Source organism: Engraulis encrasicolus, chromosome 23 (genome assembly GCF_034702125.1).
Source record: "Engraulis encrasicolus isolate BLACKSEA-1 chromosome 23, IST_EnEncr_1.0, whole genome shotgun sequence".
NCBI lineage: Eukaryota > Metazoa > Chordata > Actinopteri > Clupeiformes > Engraulidae > Engraulis > Engraulis encrasicolus.
Genome location: NC_085879.1, coordinates 5904472 through 5917361, shown reverse-complemented (window position 1 = coordinate 5917361; position 12890 = coordinate 5904472). Strand labels below are relative to the sequence as shown.

At 42.5% G+C, this 12890-nt stretch overlaps 1 protein-coding gene across 1 annotated transcript; it reads left to right on the top strand.

Moving 5' to 3' along the window:
* Positions 1-1140: 1140 nt before the first annotated feature.
* On the top strand, positions 1141-10347 carry grxcr1a (glutaredoxin and cysteine rich domain containing 1 a). Its single transcript, XM_063190829.1, has 4 exons — positions 1141-1587; positions 7037-7276; positions 7404-7469; positions 9828-10347. The coding sequence occupies exons 1-4, from the start codon at positions 1141-1143 to the stop codon at positions 10005-10007; spliced, it is 933 nt and encodes a 310-aa protein (XP_063046899.1). The 3' UTR covers positions 10008-10347.
* Positions 10348-12890: the final 2543 nt, after the last annotated feature.

Below are 12890 nucleotides of genomic sequence, written 5' to 3'. Positions count from 1 at the left end.
AAGCTTGCAACATCCGCACACTGAATGTACCCGTAGCAAGCCGCCCACCCAGCTAGACACCCAATACAGCTCCAGAGTTTCTCCCTGCTCTGCTCTTGTCGGTGTCCCAGCAGCCAGCCACCCTCTCGCTCTGCTCCTAGTGAACACCTGCCCTCCTCCGCCAACCTGCCCCAGTCTAAACCACATTGGCTACTCAGCTACAGTATCCCACAGTACCCTGGGAGGGGAAATGTAAACCGGTGCAGACACATGGAGCACCACAGCTCTGTGTCACTCGTTTATATAACCCCCTTGCTCCGGGGTAACCAGGTGCGTACGTTTGACAGTTATGGTACCCCAGGGCCTTCATTCTGCGAACAAACAGATACCACTCCCCAAATGGTGTGGCTGACTCTCCTAAAAATCTTGCCCTTCCCTGCATGGCTCTGTCTGAGGTCCTCCTGTGTTTTTGTTGAAGGAGAGGAACACCATTTTATTCAAAGTGAGGCTAAGTGCAGAAGCAAATTCAAAGTGAGTGAGCACCTCCTAATTTGTGTCTGATTTGTTTCATCGCATCTGAGTGCGTCGAGAAAAAAAATGATGCAAATGGGTTTCCTCAGATCCCAACAAAAACTATCACAGTTTACATCGTAGAGCAGCCTCAAAGCCTGTTGCGATGTGTTCTTTGTGACCAGTTTCACTGGAATGAAACAAAAAAGGGAGAAAGCTTTACTCGTAGCAATAGAGTAGAGAGAGAGAAAGAGAAAAAAAAAACTTTGTGAAATGTGGTGAATTATTCAGGAAGGGACTATCAGTTTCCGCTCTTGGTTGGCTTTCTCAGTAACCATGGTAGACGGCCATGCATTATTAACAGGCCGGGCCACACTGGCAGCGAGGCTTCTACTGGCGCGTCCTTCTCAGAACTGCCGTGCCTTCTAGAACAACGCACAGCAGGAGGCACTTTGAAGAAGAAGGAGAAGAAGAGGAAGAAGAAGTAGTAGTAGAAGAAGAAGGACCATAGTACCATGATGAGGCTATAGGAGTTGAAGGAGAAAGTGAATGGAGACATGCTCTGCCTCGGTGCAGAGGCTGCGGGATAATAAGCAGGGAACGCGTGGGCTAACGTTTTGGACAATGTAACCTATTAACGACAGCGCTCCGATGGAGGGGACGATGCTGAGCGTGGCGGGGGTCGGGGTCGGGGTGGTCGGGGAGGACAAGCCGCCCCAGAAGAGGGTGAGGTTTCGGGTGGCGTCGGGCAGCAGCGGCCGGGTGCTGAAGGAGATGTTCAAGGACGAGGGGCCCTCGGACTCGCTGGACTCGGACTGCACCAGCAGCACGGAGCAGGACCGCTCCAGCACGCCCTCCACCAGCGGCGAGGCCAGCAGCCAGCTGTACGGCTCATCGTCCTCCTACCTGGGCTCGGAGCTGGACGACAGCGAGAGCGATCCCGACGACCTGCTGCTGATTGCAGGCGGGGCCAAGGACCGCACGTTCAAGTCCAAGCGGCGGGTCAACATCCTCAGTAAAAACGGGACTGTGAGGGGCGTCAAGCATAAAGTCAGTGCAGGTCAACAGCTGTTTAACAACCTCAATGAGGAGGCTGGGGTAAGTTTGCTGAACAGTGCTTGCTGTCTGCCTTTTATTTTTGCTGCCTGTCCTTTTGTAGCCTTGTCCTCGTGGAGTTGGTCTTAAGTTTGGATCAGAGGGTTGCCGGTTCAAATCCCACCCTAATCAATAGTAAGATGTTATATAGTATGTCTCTACACCTTCATCCAAGGTTGAGGTGCCTTTGAGCAAGGCCCCTAGCTCCACATTGCTCCAGGGACTGAAACCAATACCTTGTACTCAAATAATACGCAAGTCGTTTTGGATAAAAGCATCAGGTCACTGTAATAATCTAATGCAGCGATAACAAACACTCTTCTCATATTTTAGAAATCTATAGTCCACCTGTCTCTTTGCCAACCTGTCTCAGCATAAGGTAAACGGCAAGATTAGCCTATTCTCTTTTCTCGCTCGCCATTCATCCCACAATCTCCAGAGAGTCGGGGGGAGAACAATAACAGAGAACAATAACAGAGCATATCTGTCTCCATCTCCAGCTCACTCTCTCCTTCTCTTTCAGATTACAGCTTTTGTGGTGAACGATCTCTCTCATTCTCTCTCTCTCTCTTTTCTCTTTTCATAATGACTGGAGTTGGTGATTAGTTACAGGGATTGTCTCCACCTCTCTCTCTTTCCCTCTCTCTCTCTCTCTCTCTCTCTCTCCCCCTCTCTCGCTCTCTCTCTCTTTCTTTCTTTCTCTCTGTCTCTTTCTATCTCTCTCTCTCGCTCTCTCTCTCTCTCTCTCTCTCTCTCTCTCTCTCTCTCTCTCTCTCTCTCTCGCTAGCTAGACAAATGAGCCCTTAAAGAGGACAAGGTCACTGTACCATTAAAGATTCATGATGCATTTCTTTAAGTGTTTTCAGGCGGGCTAATCAGGTTAATGAATTCTCATCTTGACTTCTACTTTCTAGTCAACATACCTCTCTGTGTACAGTAGGCCAATAGAGTACAGTACAGTAGAAAAAAGAAACTCGGGAGCTGTGTCTGTCACAGAGCGTTTCCTCTTTCCTCGAAGGGAAACGAGGATGTAAAGTTCACTAAACCCTCTAGGTTTACCTCCACTAGTGTTCAAAAAGTTGGAAAGGACCACACAGTTGCCAAGTGATAGGCTTTACCCATACAAGATAGAACGATTAGTACTCATAATGTACAGTATATGGACAGTGTAAGTCTTACATACTAGACCTATAAAAGTGGTCCAGGCCCTGGCCATGGATCAGATGGTTGGGGTCTTGACTGCTACACCGGGGTCCTGGGTTTGATTCTGGCCCAAGGTCATTTCCCGGTCCTCGTCCATCTCTCTCTTCCCCACTCGCTTCCTGTCTCCATCACACTGTCCTGATGATATAAAGGCATAAAGGCATTTAAAACGTTAGATATACAGTAATACCAGTAGTCACTCTACCACAATCCATCTGCAATACTGCAAAGTTCTTTTGAGCTTACAAAAGAAAAGTAAGGTTAATAGTATACAGTAGTATAGTAGTATAGTACAGTACAGTAGTATAGTATATACAATAGTATATACAAACCCCAACTCCGATGAAGTTGGGACGTTTGGTAAACAGTGAATAAAATCAAAATGCTATCATTTTCAAAACATTCAATCTATTCATTAGATGGAGAATAGTGAAAAGACAACATATTAAGTGTTAAAACTGAGAAAAAATATTGTTTTGGGGACATATGTACTCATTTCTAATTTGATAAATCCAACACGTCTCAAAAGAGTTGGGACGGGGACAATAAATGGCAGCAAATGTCGAGGAAGACTAAAAACAAAACAAAAGACAACACTTAACAGTTAAATACATTAACCGATGAGATGATTTTATATAAAAAACAGTGTTAATTCCTGTCTTGGACATGATTTCACCAGCTTAAATGGTGGGTGTATTCCTTGTCATGTTTTGCAATGTTTTCCTTTCTGTAGTGCTTACAGTGTGACAGGTCTTGACCAAAAACCCACCATTTTATCACCTGCTGGTCCTTATGATGGAGCCAAACTGTTAAAACATAGTAGAGAATGCAATTTGACCTTACTATGTGGCAGTAATTGAAGATCTCCCTTCAAAATATAATGCATGAGTGGCTTTTCATGCTGTTTAAAACCCATGTATACCATTCAGCACTGTATTTAACTCTACAGATGAGTGAGAACATCTTAACCAATGCACTACTGCACCCGCATGCCATCATGGAGGCTGACTTTTGAAGCTAGCACTAACACAAGTTGGATGGTCCATTTTTACTGTAGCACAGGATGTGCAATGCTCTATTATTGTCAAAAAGAATGGACTTCTACAACTTCTGCTGACTTCTGTAAGCAAAGGACAGTTTCCCATGTCTTCTGGGTCTATTTCAAGTGAGCTCAGGTGCTTAGGAGAATGTTACACCCCTGTATCATTTTCATGCATTAAGCATTCTTAATATGGTAAATTTTCAATAGCTCTAGCACTCCAGGAATTAGAGTGAGACTACAGCCAATATATATTTCATGATGTCATGAACCTATACAATGATTTTATTAACAAAAATATGTCTTATATACACTCAATCATGGTAAATCAAAGGGAATTCAAAAATGTATGTAATAACTATGGTAATTATTCCCTTCGCATCTTTAATTCTGAGTGACTCGGCCTCTCTGTGATGATCTTATACCTGGACACCTATATTGTCCATCAGTACAATTCATTTTGAAATGTTCTTCTTTGTTGTTTTATCTTATTTGGATGTTTACTAAATTTCACTGATCCCCGTCCCAACTCTTTTGAGACGTGTTGGATTTATCAAACTAGAAATGAGTACATATGTCCCCCAAAACAATATTTTTTTCTCGGTTTTAACACTTAATATGTTGTCTTTTCACTATTCTCCATCTAATGAATAGATTGAATGTTTTGAAAATGATAGCATTTTGATTTTATTCACTGTTTACCAAACGTCCCAACTTCATCGGAGTTGGGGTTTGTAGAAGTAACTTCAATTACATATTTTTGTGAAATTATGTTAAAATTCCCTAGGGGGGATCGTGATCTGCTTCAGTAGGCAGCTAGGCACAATACATACTGACATACATGTTTCTTTTGGTGAAATTCAGCAGATGCTGATGGCATCCATGTAACCCCAAAACAAGTCAGTCCCACTACAATTCTTGACTGTAAGCATGGGACACTTTTCTTTGTACTTCTCACTTGGTTACCACCACACATGCTTGACAACATCTAAAACAAATTTGTTTGTCAGAACCAATCAGAGACAACCTGGCTAAGGATATGGATTGCTGGAACCATGTGCTACAACGTAGTACAAAGAAAAACAAGTATGGTAGTGGGACTGACATGATTTTGGGCTGCATGAATGCAGTCAACATCAGAAAGCTGAATTTCACCAAAAGAAACATGCATGTGAACATGTACAGTGCACAGCAATAATGAGTATACTATTGACCTTACTTTTCTGTCGTAAGCTCAAAAGGCAAGGCAAGGCAAGTTTATTTATATAGTGTATTTCATACACAGGTGCAACTCGATGTGCTTCACAAAGTTAACAAATGTAAATGAAAGGAAACAGGGAAGAAAGAAGGAAATGAATTAGAGTCAAAAAACATTTAAAACATTAAGATAAAACATAAGGTAAAAATAATAATAAAATAAAATAAAACAAATTAAATAAACATAAAAATAATAATAATAATAATAATAAAAGAATGATATGTAATTTAAGCTAGGGGAAAGCATCTGAGAACAGCTTTGTCTTAAAAAGCTGTTGTATTACACTTAGTCTATGAACATTTTGAGAATAACATCATGTTTTATTTGTTCAAAATGTTACTTCTCAACAGGGGTGAATTCATTATTGCTGAGCACTGTACCATGGCTACTGAAGCAGATCATGGGAATCTAAGGGCGTACTCATTTTGATTTCACAAAAATGAATTTAAGTTCTATTACTAAACTCACTTTTCTGTTGTAAGCTCTGTTGTAAGCTTGAAATATTGCTCAAAATGTTACTTTTCAAAAGGGTCGTACTCATTATCGATGTGTACTGTAATGTATATGTTGAAATGTTTTGTACATGTACTGTATAAAAAAACACATAAAACATATGAGGATTGTACCGCAAGACTGTAGACATGTATGTATTATAGACAGACTCATAGAATGTGAATGATTGGCTTTACTCATGAGGAAAATAAGATTCACTTAGTATGTGCCTTTCAGAGGTTTTAGAACTCGTTCAATATATACATGTACTGTATACAGGGAAGCCGACAGGGGGGGAATGGGGTCAGTTGTCCCGGGCCCAGGGAGAGAGGGGGCCCAGAATTGGGTCCTCATTACACTGCATGTATTGAGTTGGGGGGGCCCTTTCATATGACTTTGTCCTGGGCCCATCCAAAGCTGTCAGCTGCCCTGACTGTATATATGAGTGTATTTGGTGATTGTCAAGGCAACAAATAAACTAAATCAGGATGTGTGCTTATACCTACCTACCAGGGTACAGGAGAAGTGGTCAACTATAGCCACAAGAGAAGTGGTGACCTATGTGGTGGTCACATCCTGCCTGTCTCCCAGTTGTGCATCTGTTTGCAGTTTTAGACCTGGGAACAAGAACAGCACAAATATTCCATACTAAGAACACTAGCCAATGCATTCTCAGTTCATCAGTGACAAAAAACAATCCCTATAACAAAAAACTAATCATACTTCTCGATTTCAGAAAAACACTTTTACTAACCTTAGCTCTTCTTAATTTACTGCTGTGCAGGATCTTATTGTCATGTAAACGTCACGTGTGTGTGTGTGTGTGTGTGTGTGTGTGTGTGTGTGTGTGTGTGTGTGTGTGTGTCTGTGTGTGTCTGTGTCTGTGTCTGTGTGTGTGTCTGTGTGTCTGTGTGTGTGTTTAATAAATAACCTTGAGTAATACGTGGAAAGATTTAAATAGTGATAATTTAATGCATCCCATGCTGTGCAAATGGCTTCTCTTGGCGCCTCTGTTTGTTTGGCATGCAGTGCGAATTTTGCCTGAGGCAAGAAGTCCTAATTTTGAGAGCTGGCACAATTTCAAAGAATAATCATTTCAGGCAACTATAGCCTACTCGTCAAAGGCAATGTGCCACATCCACACAACAAGATAGAGAACCCTCAGGCTATGTTATCTCCCTTCATCATATGGCCACTGTATTTATCAGGGCTGCTGACAGCCTTGTCTGGGACCAGGGAAAAAAAAACTCATCTGAAAGGGCCCCCCTCTCAATACATAGACCTACTGAGCATTGTAATGGAGATCCAATTATGGACCCTCTCCATCCCTGGGCCCCAGACAACATACCCATTTTTCCGCCTTCGGTGGGTCTGGTGCCTATAAACATGAGCATGGAGAAGTTAAACCTTCATTAGATCAAAACACATTGTACAAAATTGTCTCTTTCTGCCTCATTTAGCCTGACATGACGGTTGAGTTTGGACGGATCGTCATCTACACCACCAGCTTCCGTGTCGTCCGGGCGACGTTTGAACGCTGTGAGATTGTGCGCAAGATCTTCCAAAACCACCGGGTGAAATTCCTGGACAAGAACATCGCCTTGAACAGTGACTACGGGAAGGAGCTGGAGGAGAGGTGCAAGAGGGTGGGGGAGCCTCCATCTCTCCCTGTGGTCTTCATTGATGGACAGTACCTCGGGGTAAGACTTACTTCAGAGAGCTCTGAGCTGACAGGATGCAGAAGGCTGTACTGGTGATTCACAAAATATTTCAATTTTCCTTTCTCATCTTTTCTGTTTGTTTGTTTGTTTGCATGCTTGCTTTCAGGGAGCTGAGAAAATATTGGCCATGAATGAATCTGGAGAACTCCAGGATCTTCTGACTAAAATCGAGGTAAAGATTCACTAACCTACAGCATCTAGGCCTTGCCATCTGTAGGCTACACAGCAGTTGATTTACACTTCCCTCCACAGGCTAACACCAGCCCAAAGGCCTTGTACTCAATGGTTATTAGCAACGCTATGAGTCACTGGCTGCCTGGAAGTGTTGTTACCGGTACATGCATGCATTTACCGAATAGGGATGAACACATATTAAGCCATGGTGTTTTTGTTCTTGATTTTATCTGCTGATATCCAAATATCCTCTGAGATACCGTCAGCATCCTGAGGCAATGAAAAGGCGCAATCCTGTTAACACATCAGTGCTCCCTGCATGGTGCAGAGAAAAAAAAACATATGACATCATCATCATCATTGCTGGAAGTGTAGATGACTCATATGGGGAGATGCAGTATCAAATGAGCCAACACATTCTGTACAACAACATCAGTCATTAAGGATGACATTCGACTGCTGCCAATCAAACTTTAACATTACTGTTAAGCAGCATAATACCCTGGGTTCCAGGATATTCAATAAGATTCCAAGATTGGATTCCAAAGGCGTCAATAAATTCTCCTGTTCATGACAAACAACTTGCAAGTAGATGACGCATATTGCATATACAGTGTGACATCTCATGTGTAAGGTGACAAACATCACTGAATAGTTTCACAAAGTAAAATCGAAAGCAAGGCGAAAATACAACTATCCTGATACTTTCAGAACTGCTGAGTTTGGATTTTCACTTCACCTTAGTGGCTCTGCAGAGTTTTCATACAACCCTCAAATACATCTAGTGGAGAGTGTAAATAGCAGCCGTGTCGTATGAATTATAGATCAGTGAGCTGCCATTAATTATGGATAGGCATCAATAAACGGGGCATAAATAATGAAAGGTGCCGTTATTGATTCTCGCATAGGGGGGGAAATCTGCATGGGTCATCTCAGACAGGAATCTGAACGTAATCGCTAGACGTGTACTGTATTTCAGGGAAAGTGCTCTGTAAAAGGGAGAGCAGAAGAAAAGGATTCTTTCCTCCTGACACATCCAACTGTCTGTGAAGATTCTTCTTCATCCAGAGCATGTTATCCAAACATTTTAGTTAGAGATTAGCAGCTGGACTTCTTTAGATTTGATGGATGGTTTGTTTTGGTCAATGAAGAGGGAATGCAAGTAGTTGTACTTCTCTAGACCAGAGGTGGGCAAACTTGGGCCCGGGGGTCACATGCGGCCCACCGAGCCATTTCATCTGGTCCGCAGATGAACTTTCTTTTCCAAGAAAGAGAACTCACCCAACATGCCTAAAAGGGCTACACAATACTTGTTGTGGGTTTGAAATTAATCACAGCTTCTGTATTAATCTAAATACTTGGGGTGCTCGATTATGAGAAATCAATATCACAAGTATTTCAGTCAATATTGATATAACGATATTTCTTTTAAAGACAAATGAATTGTGCTAAACAATTCACAATCTTCCCTCCCTTCTGCAGTTGGAGTGGAGGGCCATAGAGGAACACACAGTGGTGTTCTGCATTAGTGCCGGGTAGCAAGTCTGCTTTGTGCTCGCAATGGCTCAAATGGAGGGGAATGCATCGCGCTTAGTGACCTACCTTTTGATAGACAAATGACAAAAATATTGTTTCAAATCGATATGAAATTTTAAATTGTTTGACAGCAATATTGATATCACAATATTAATACAATATAGTGCAGTCCTAGTAAATACATTTTATTACATGCAGCAAAACAAGCTATATCAGTGTATATTATTCTTTGTTACACAAGTGGCCTGCAACATCTGGTCCTTTGTTTGGTATTCCAAACCCAGTGTTGGCCCTTGAGCCAAAATAATTGTCCACCCTTGCTCTAAACCCCTCTACATTAACTAGAACTGATGAATCTCCTTAGATGAGGGACCAAATGTCTTTCAAGCTCAAAGAATATATATAGTTATGCTACATAAAACAGCTAAACTGTTTGGATCCAAATAATGTAACAACATACCCAGGTGCTGGTCTTGGCTGTGAAATGACTGTTACTAGTTATGCCATGTAAGGTCTCATTAGGTCTCAAAGCATGCGCCAGCTGCTGGGGATATTTTATTCATGCTACTACGTATACCCATGAGCATGACTGATCATTCACCCGAGGTGTTGTTCTCATTGTCTCAGTAGCCACTCTACCCATTTGGGGTGGCAAAAAATAGACAGAGGGCACCGCGGTTTATTATGTTTGGTCGTATATTACAATGATAAGGCTAACTGTTTGGGGCCCTACAAGAGCAGACTTTGGGAATAGTAGGCAATTGCTCAGTCTGCCTATTGGTAACGTTGGATCTGTCTCTCTCTCTGTCTCTCTCCACAGCGAGTGCAACTCCCACAGCCGTGCCAGGCCTGCGGGGGCTACAACTTCGTCCCGTGCCCCATGTGCCATGGCAGCAAGATGTCCATCTACCGCAACCGCTTCACGGACAACTTCAAGGCCCTCAAGTGCTCGTCGTGCAACGAGAACGGCCTGCAGGCCTGCTCCGTCTGCTCGCTCTGATGACCGCTTCTCTCCAGTGCAGTGCACACTTCCCCATTTACTGCACTGACCTTTACACTGACTTGGACAAACTGAACATGGGAGGCAAAGACCAGACAGCAGCAATTTTCCAATGGAGAACACATTTTGGATTTTTTTTTTTTTAAATAGACAATTGACCCTTGTGGGCCCTTGGTCTAGGCCGATGTCATCCTTGTTTATATTCTCTTTAAAGACATGAACATTTGAAGCCAATTCTTTGCAATTATTAGCTGTGCCAATGTTATGAGTTATAGGGCAGTATACTGACATTTCAAGTTGGCAGTGATGTATTGGGAGTGCATAAAGGTTGTTTTCTAAGCATTTCTGCGTCGTGAACTGTATCAAGTGGGGAAAGCTCATACGGACTGATTTCTATTGTGAAATAGCTTGGATAGCACAGTTCATTTACAGCCTTAGCCATTTTACATTTGTTATAGGTATGACCTTTGAACTATGCACTGACATTTTTATTGTGTAGAAATATTTGACCCCCCCTATACAACTACTCACTACCAAAGTATTTTGCTGTAGACAGAATGTCTCTCTATTTTGGACCAGCAGGACCACAAACACGGTTTTCAGACCTCTGTGTTGCTGTGACCTGAGGACAGAGTCCTCCAAGCAGCCACCAGTCTGGATGCGGCTGATAATGCTTCATAATTAATCAGCCACTCGTGGATTTTTTTTTTTTTTTACTGTTGCTGCTGTGGGTTTACATTGAATAATTCAGGCCACTGCCAGGACTAGGGGCCGGATCACTACCATAGTAGAAGGTATCACTACACTACTGCGTAGCCTATAGTGGCCAGCTTCCCTTTCACTGAAACATCTGAGCCCTTTTAAGAGCCACGGCAACTCGCTGGCACAATTGAAACTGTCGCTGTTCAATGGGGGACCAGTTAGAGATGATGACCAAAAGGTCCATCTTTTGGGTATAGCTTCAGTTTCCTATATAGGCTATGATGCACCACTGAGATTGAGGAATTATGGATCATGAATAAACAAGGCGCTTTGACAAAACCCAAGTCCTGGGTTACATAGAGGGCCCACAAGCCTGTATAATGGCAGAAGGGGAAATCCTTTTTCACAGGTAATTAACCCTTAACCAGAAACCACAAAAGGGGCCCTGCATGCTGTGCTCACAGTATGGATACAGAAAGCGGTGGAAAAAAGAAAGGACTTGAATGCTGGAGATCCTGAAGCAGCAATGGTTTGTTTTAATTTTGAAGGGAGAAAAAAGAGGGTTGACATTTTTTTGATTTACAAAGGTCTTTTTTTTATTTTGTAGATGCAGTCAAGTCAATCAGCTATTAGGCTGTTCATAGCTTATTAGGCAAAAATGATGGTGTTGGAGCCATGTTGCAGAAATCTTGAAGGTGATGATGAGCTCTGCGCTATCATAGCCCTGTACAATGCTGCTTGATATGGATTCCACAAGGCAGCACCGTAAAGAGGCTAACAGCACAGAACAGTCACCAAGGTAGAAAAAAAATCCCCCTCAACATTTCGAGGTGTGATTCAAAAATATGACACTCCATTCCCCCGAGGAGTAACCAAAAGCCAGCAAACACTACCATCGCACAATAAAAAAGAACCGCTTCATACATTCACTGGGAAAAAATCTTTTGTGAAGGGGGAGCGACAGTCAAATGACAGACAACAGCGCCCTCACCGGTCAGCGCGCGCGCGGAGATAAAGAGGCGAATGACTGGAAGACGAAAAGAGGGAGATGAGGGGGGAAAAATACACACAATGGGCATCTTCACACGAATATCAAATGTCAAGTGTTGTCTTCAAGAACGTCAACGCATGGATTCCCACTCTGTGACATAAAATCAAAAGAAAATGATTTGACGTAAAAGGTTAATTAATTTGACTGGCGTACATGATCCTTCGTTATCATTTACCATTAGGCTACAATATTTCCATAATTTGACCGATGAGCGCGCGAATGCATTACAGGCGCCGTATATTTTCTATGCAAAGGATGCTTAAAAGCAAAATGCTCTGAAAACCAGTAATGACAGATATTGTAGAAACTGTGTGGGCAGACAAAACCTCTTCGCCGTTGACACCGAGAAATCGACGATATTTCCTCCGAACATTATGTACAATTACAGCACAAAACGCAATGATGGAAAAACCTGACAGTCCGTAACCATGATGTTGGTCCTGCTGGTAGTCAAAAGGTTTGACGGCGTTTGCAGATCTGCCATCACCACTCAAACGCGCACTGGCCGTCATTTGGAGACGGGTTCCCCGATACATTTCTGGCGTCTTTGGATGCTCCTATTTTACAGCACACCGAGCAATTCCTTTTGAGGTGGTCTTTGAGGTTGCATCGGAATACCACATCGCCGTTTCAAATAGCTTACCTTCTTTATTTCCGCAAGGTTTGTTGTCTGCAAAAATGTCAAGTGCGGGCTCTTCGTTTATAATACGAAACGCACAGCACCCCATTTGTTAGTCAAAGGGGGGATTTTGAAATTCTAGGTTAGTCTATTTTTTTACTGGAAGCCTTCTGAGCCAATCGAAATCGAAGTCAGTTCTATTGATGACTTCGCTGACCAATGGAGGACAATCTTTTTTTGCAGGCGGTCCTGAAGATGTTTTTTGTAAGACAACGGCTTATTTCGACACTGAAATTTGACATTTAGGCTATGTTTACATTGGTATTTATGCGCCATGAGAAGGACAAACGCCAACATGTCCTTTGGTGACCAGGGATATTTAAAATAATTAGGCTACACCTGAAGCGCATCCACGATGTGCGTCTAGGTATGGAAGATTGTACATAAAATTGTTTTCCAGTATCAATAAGATATAGCATCACTCATAAATAAACACGGAGAAAAACTCGAA

Bases quoted from the DNA above. Each gene is read 5' to 3' on its own strand.
- grxcr1a (XM_063190829.1), top strand. From the start codon at position 1,141: ATGGAGGGGACGATGCTGAGCGTGGCGGGGGTCGGGGTCGGGGTGGTC. The intron at 1,588-7,036 runs GTAAGTTTGCTG...TGCCTCATTTAG, and splicing joins ACCTCAATGAGGAGGCTGGG to CCTGACATGACGGTTGAGTT. The intron at 7,277-7,403 runs GTAAGACTTACT...GCTTGCTTTCAG, and splicing joins TTGATGGACAGTACCTCGGG to GGAGCTGAGAAAATATTGGC.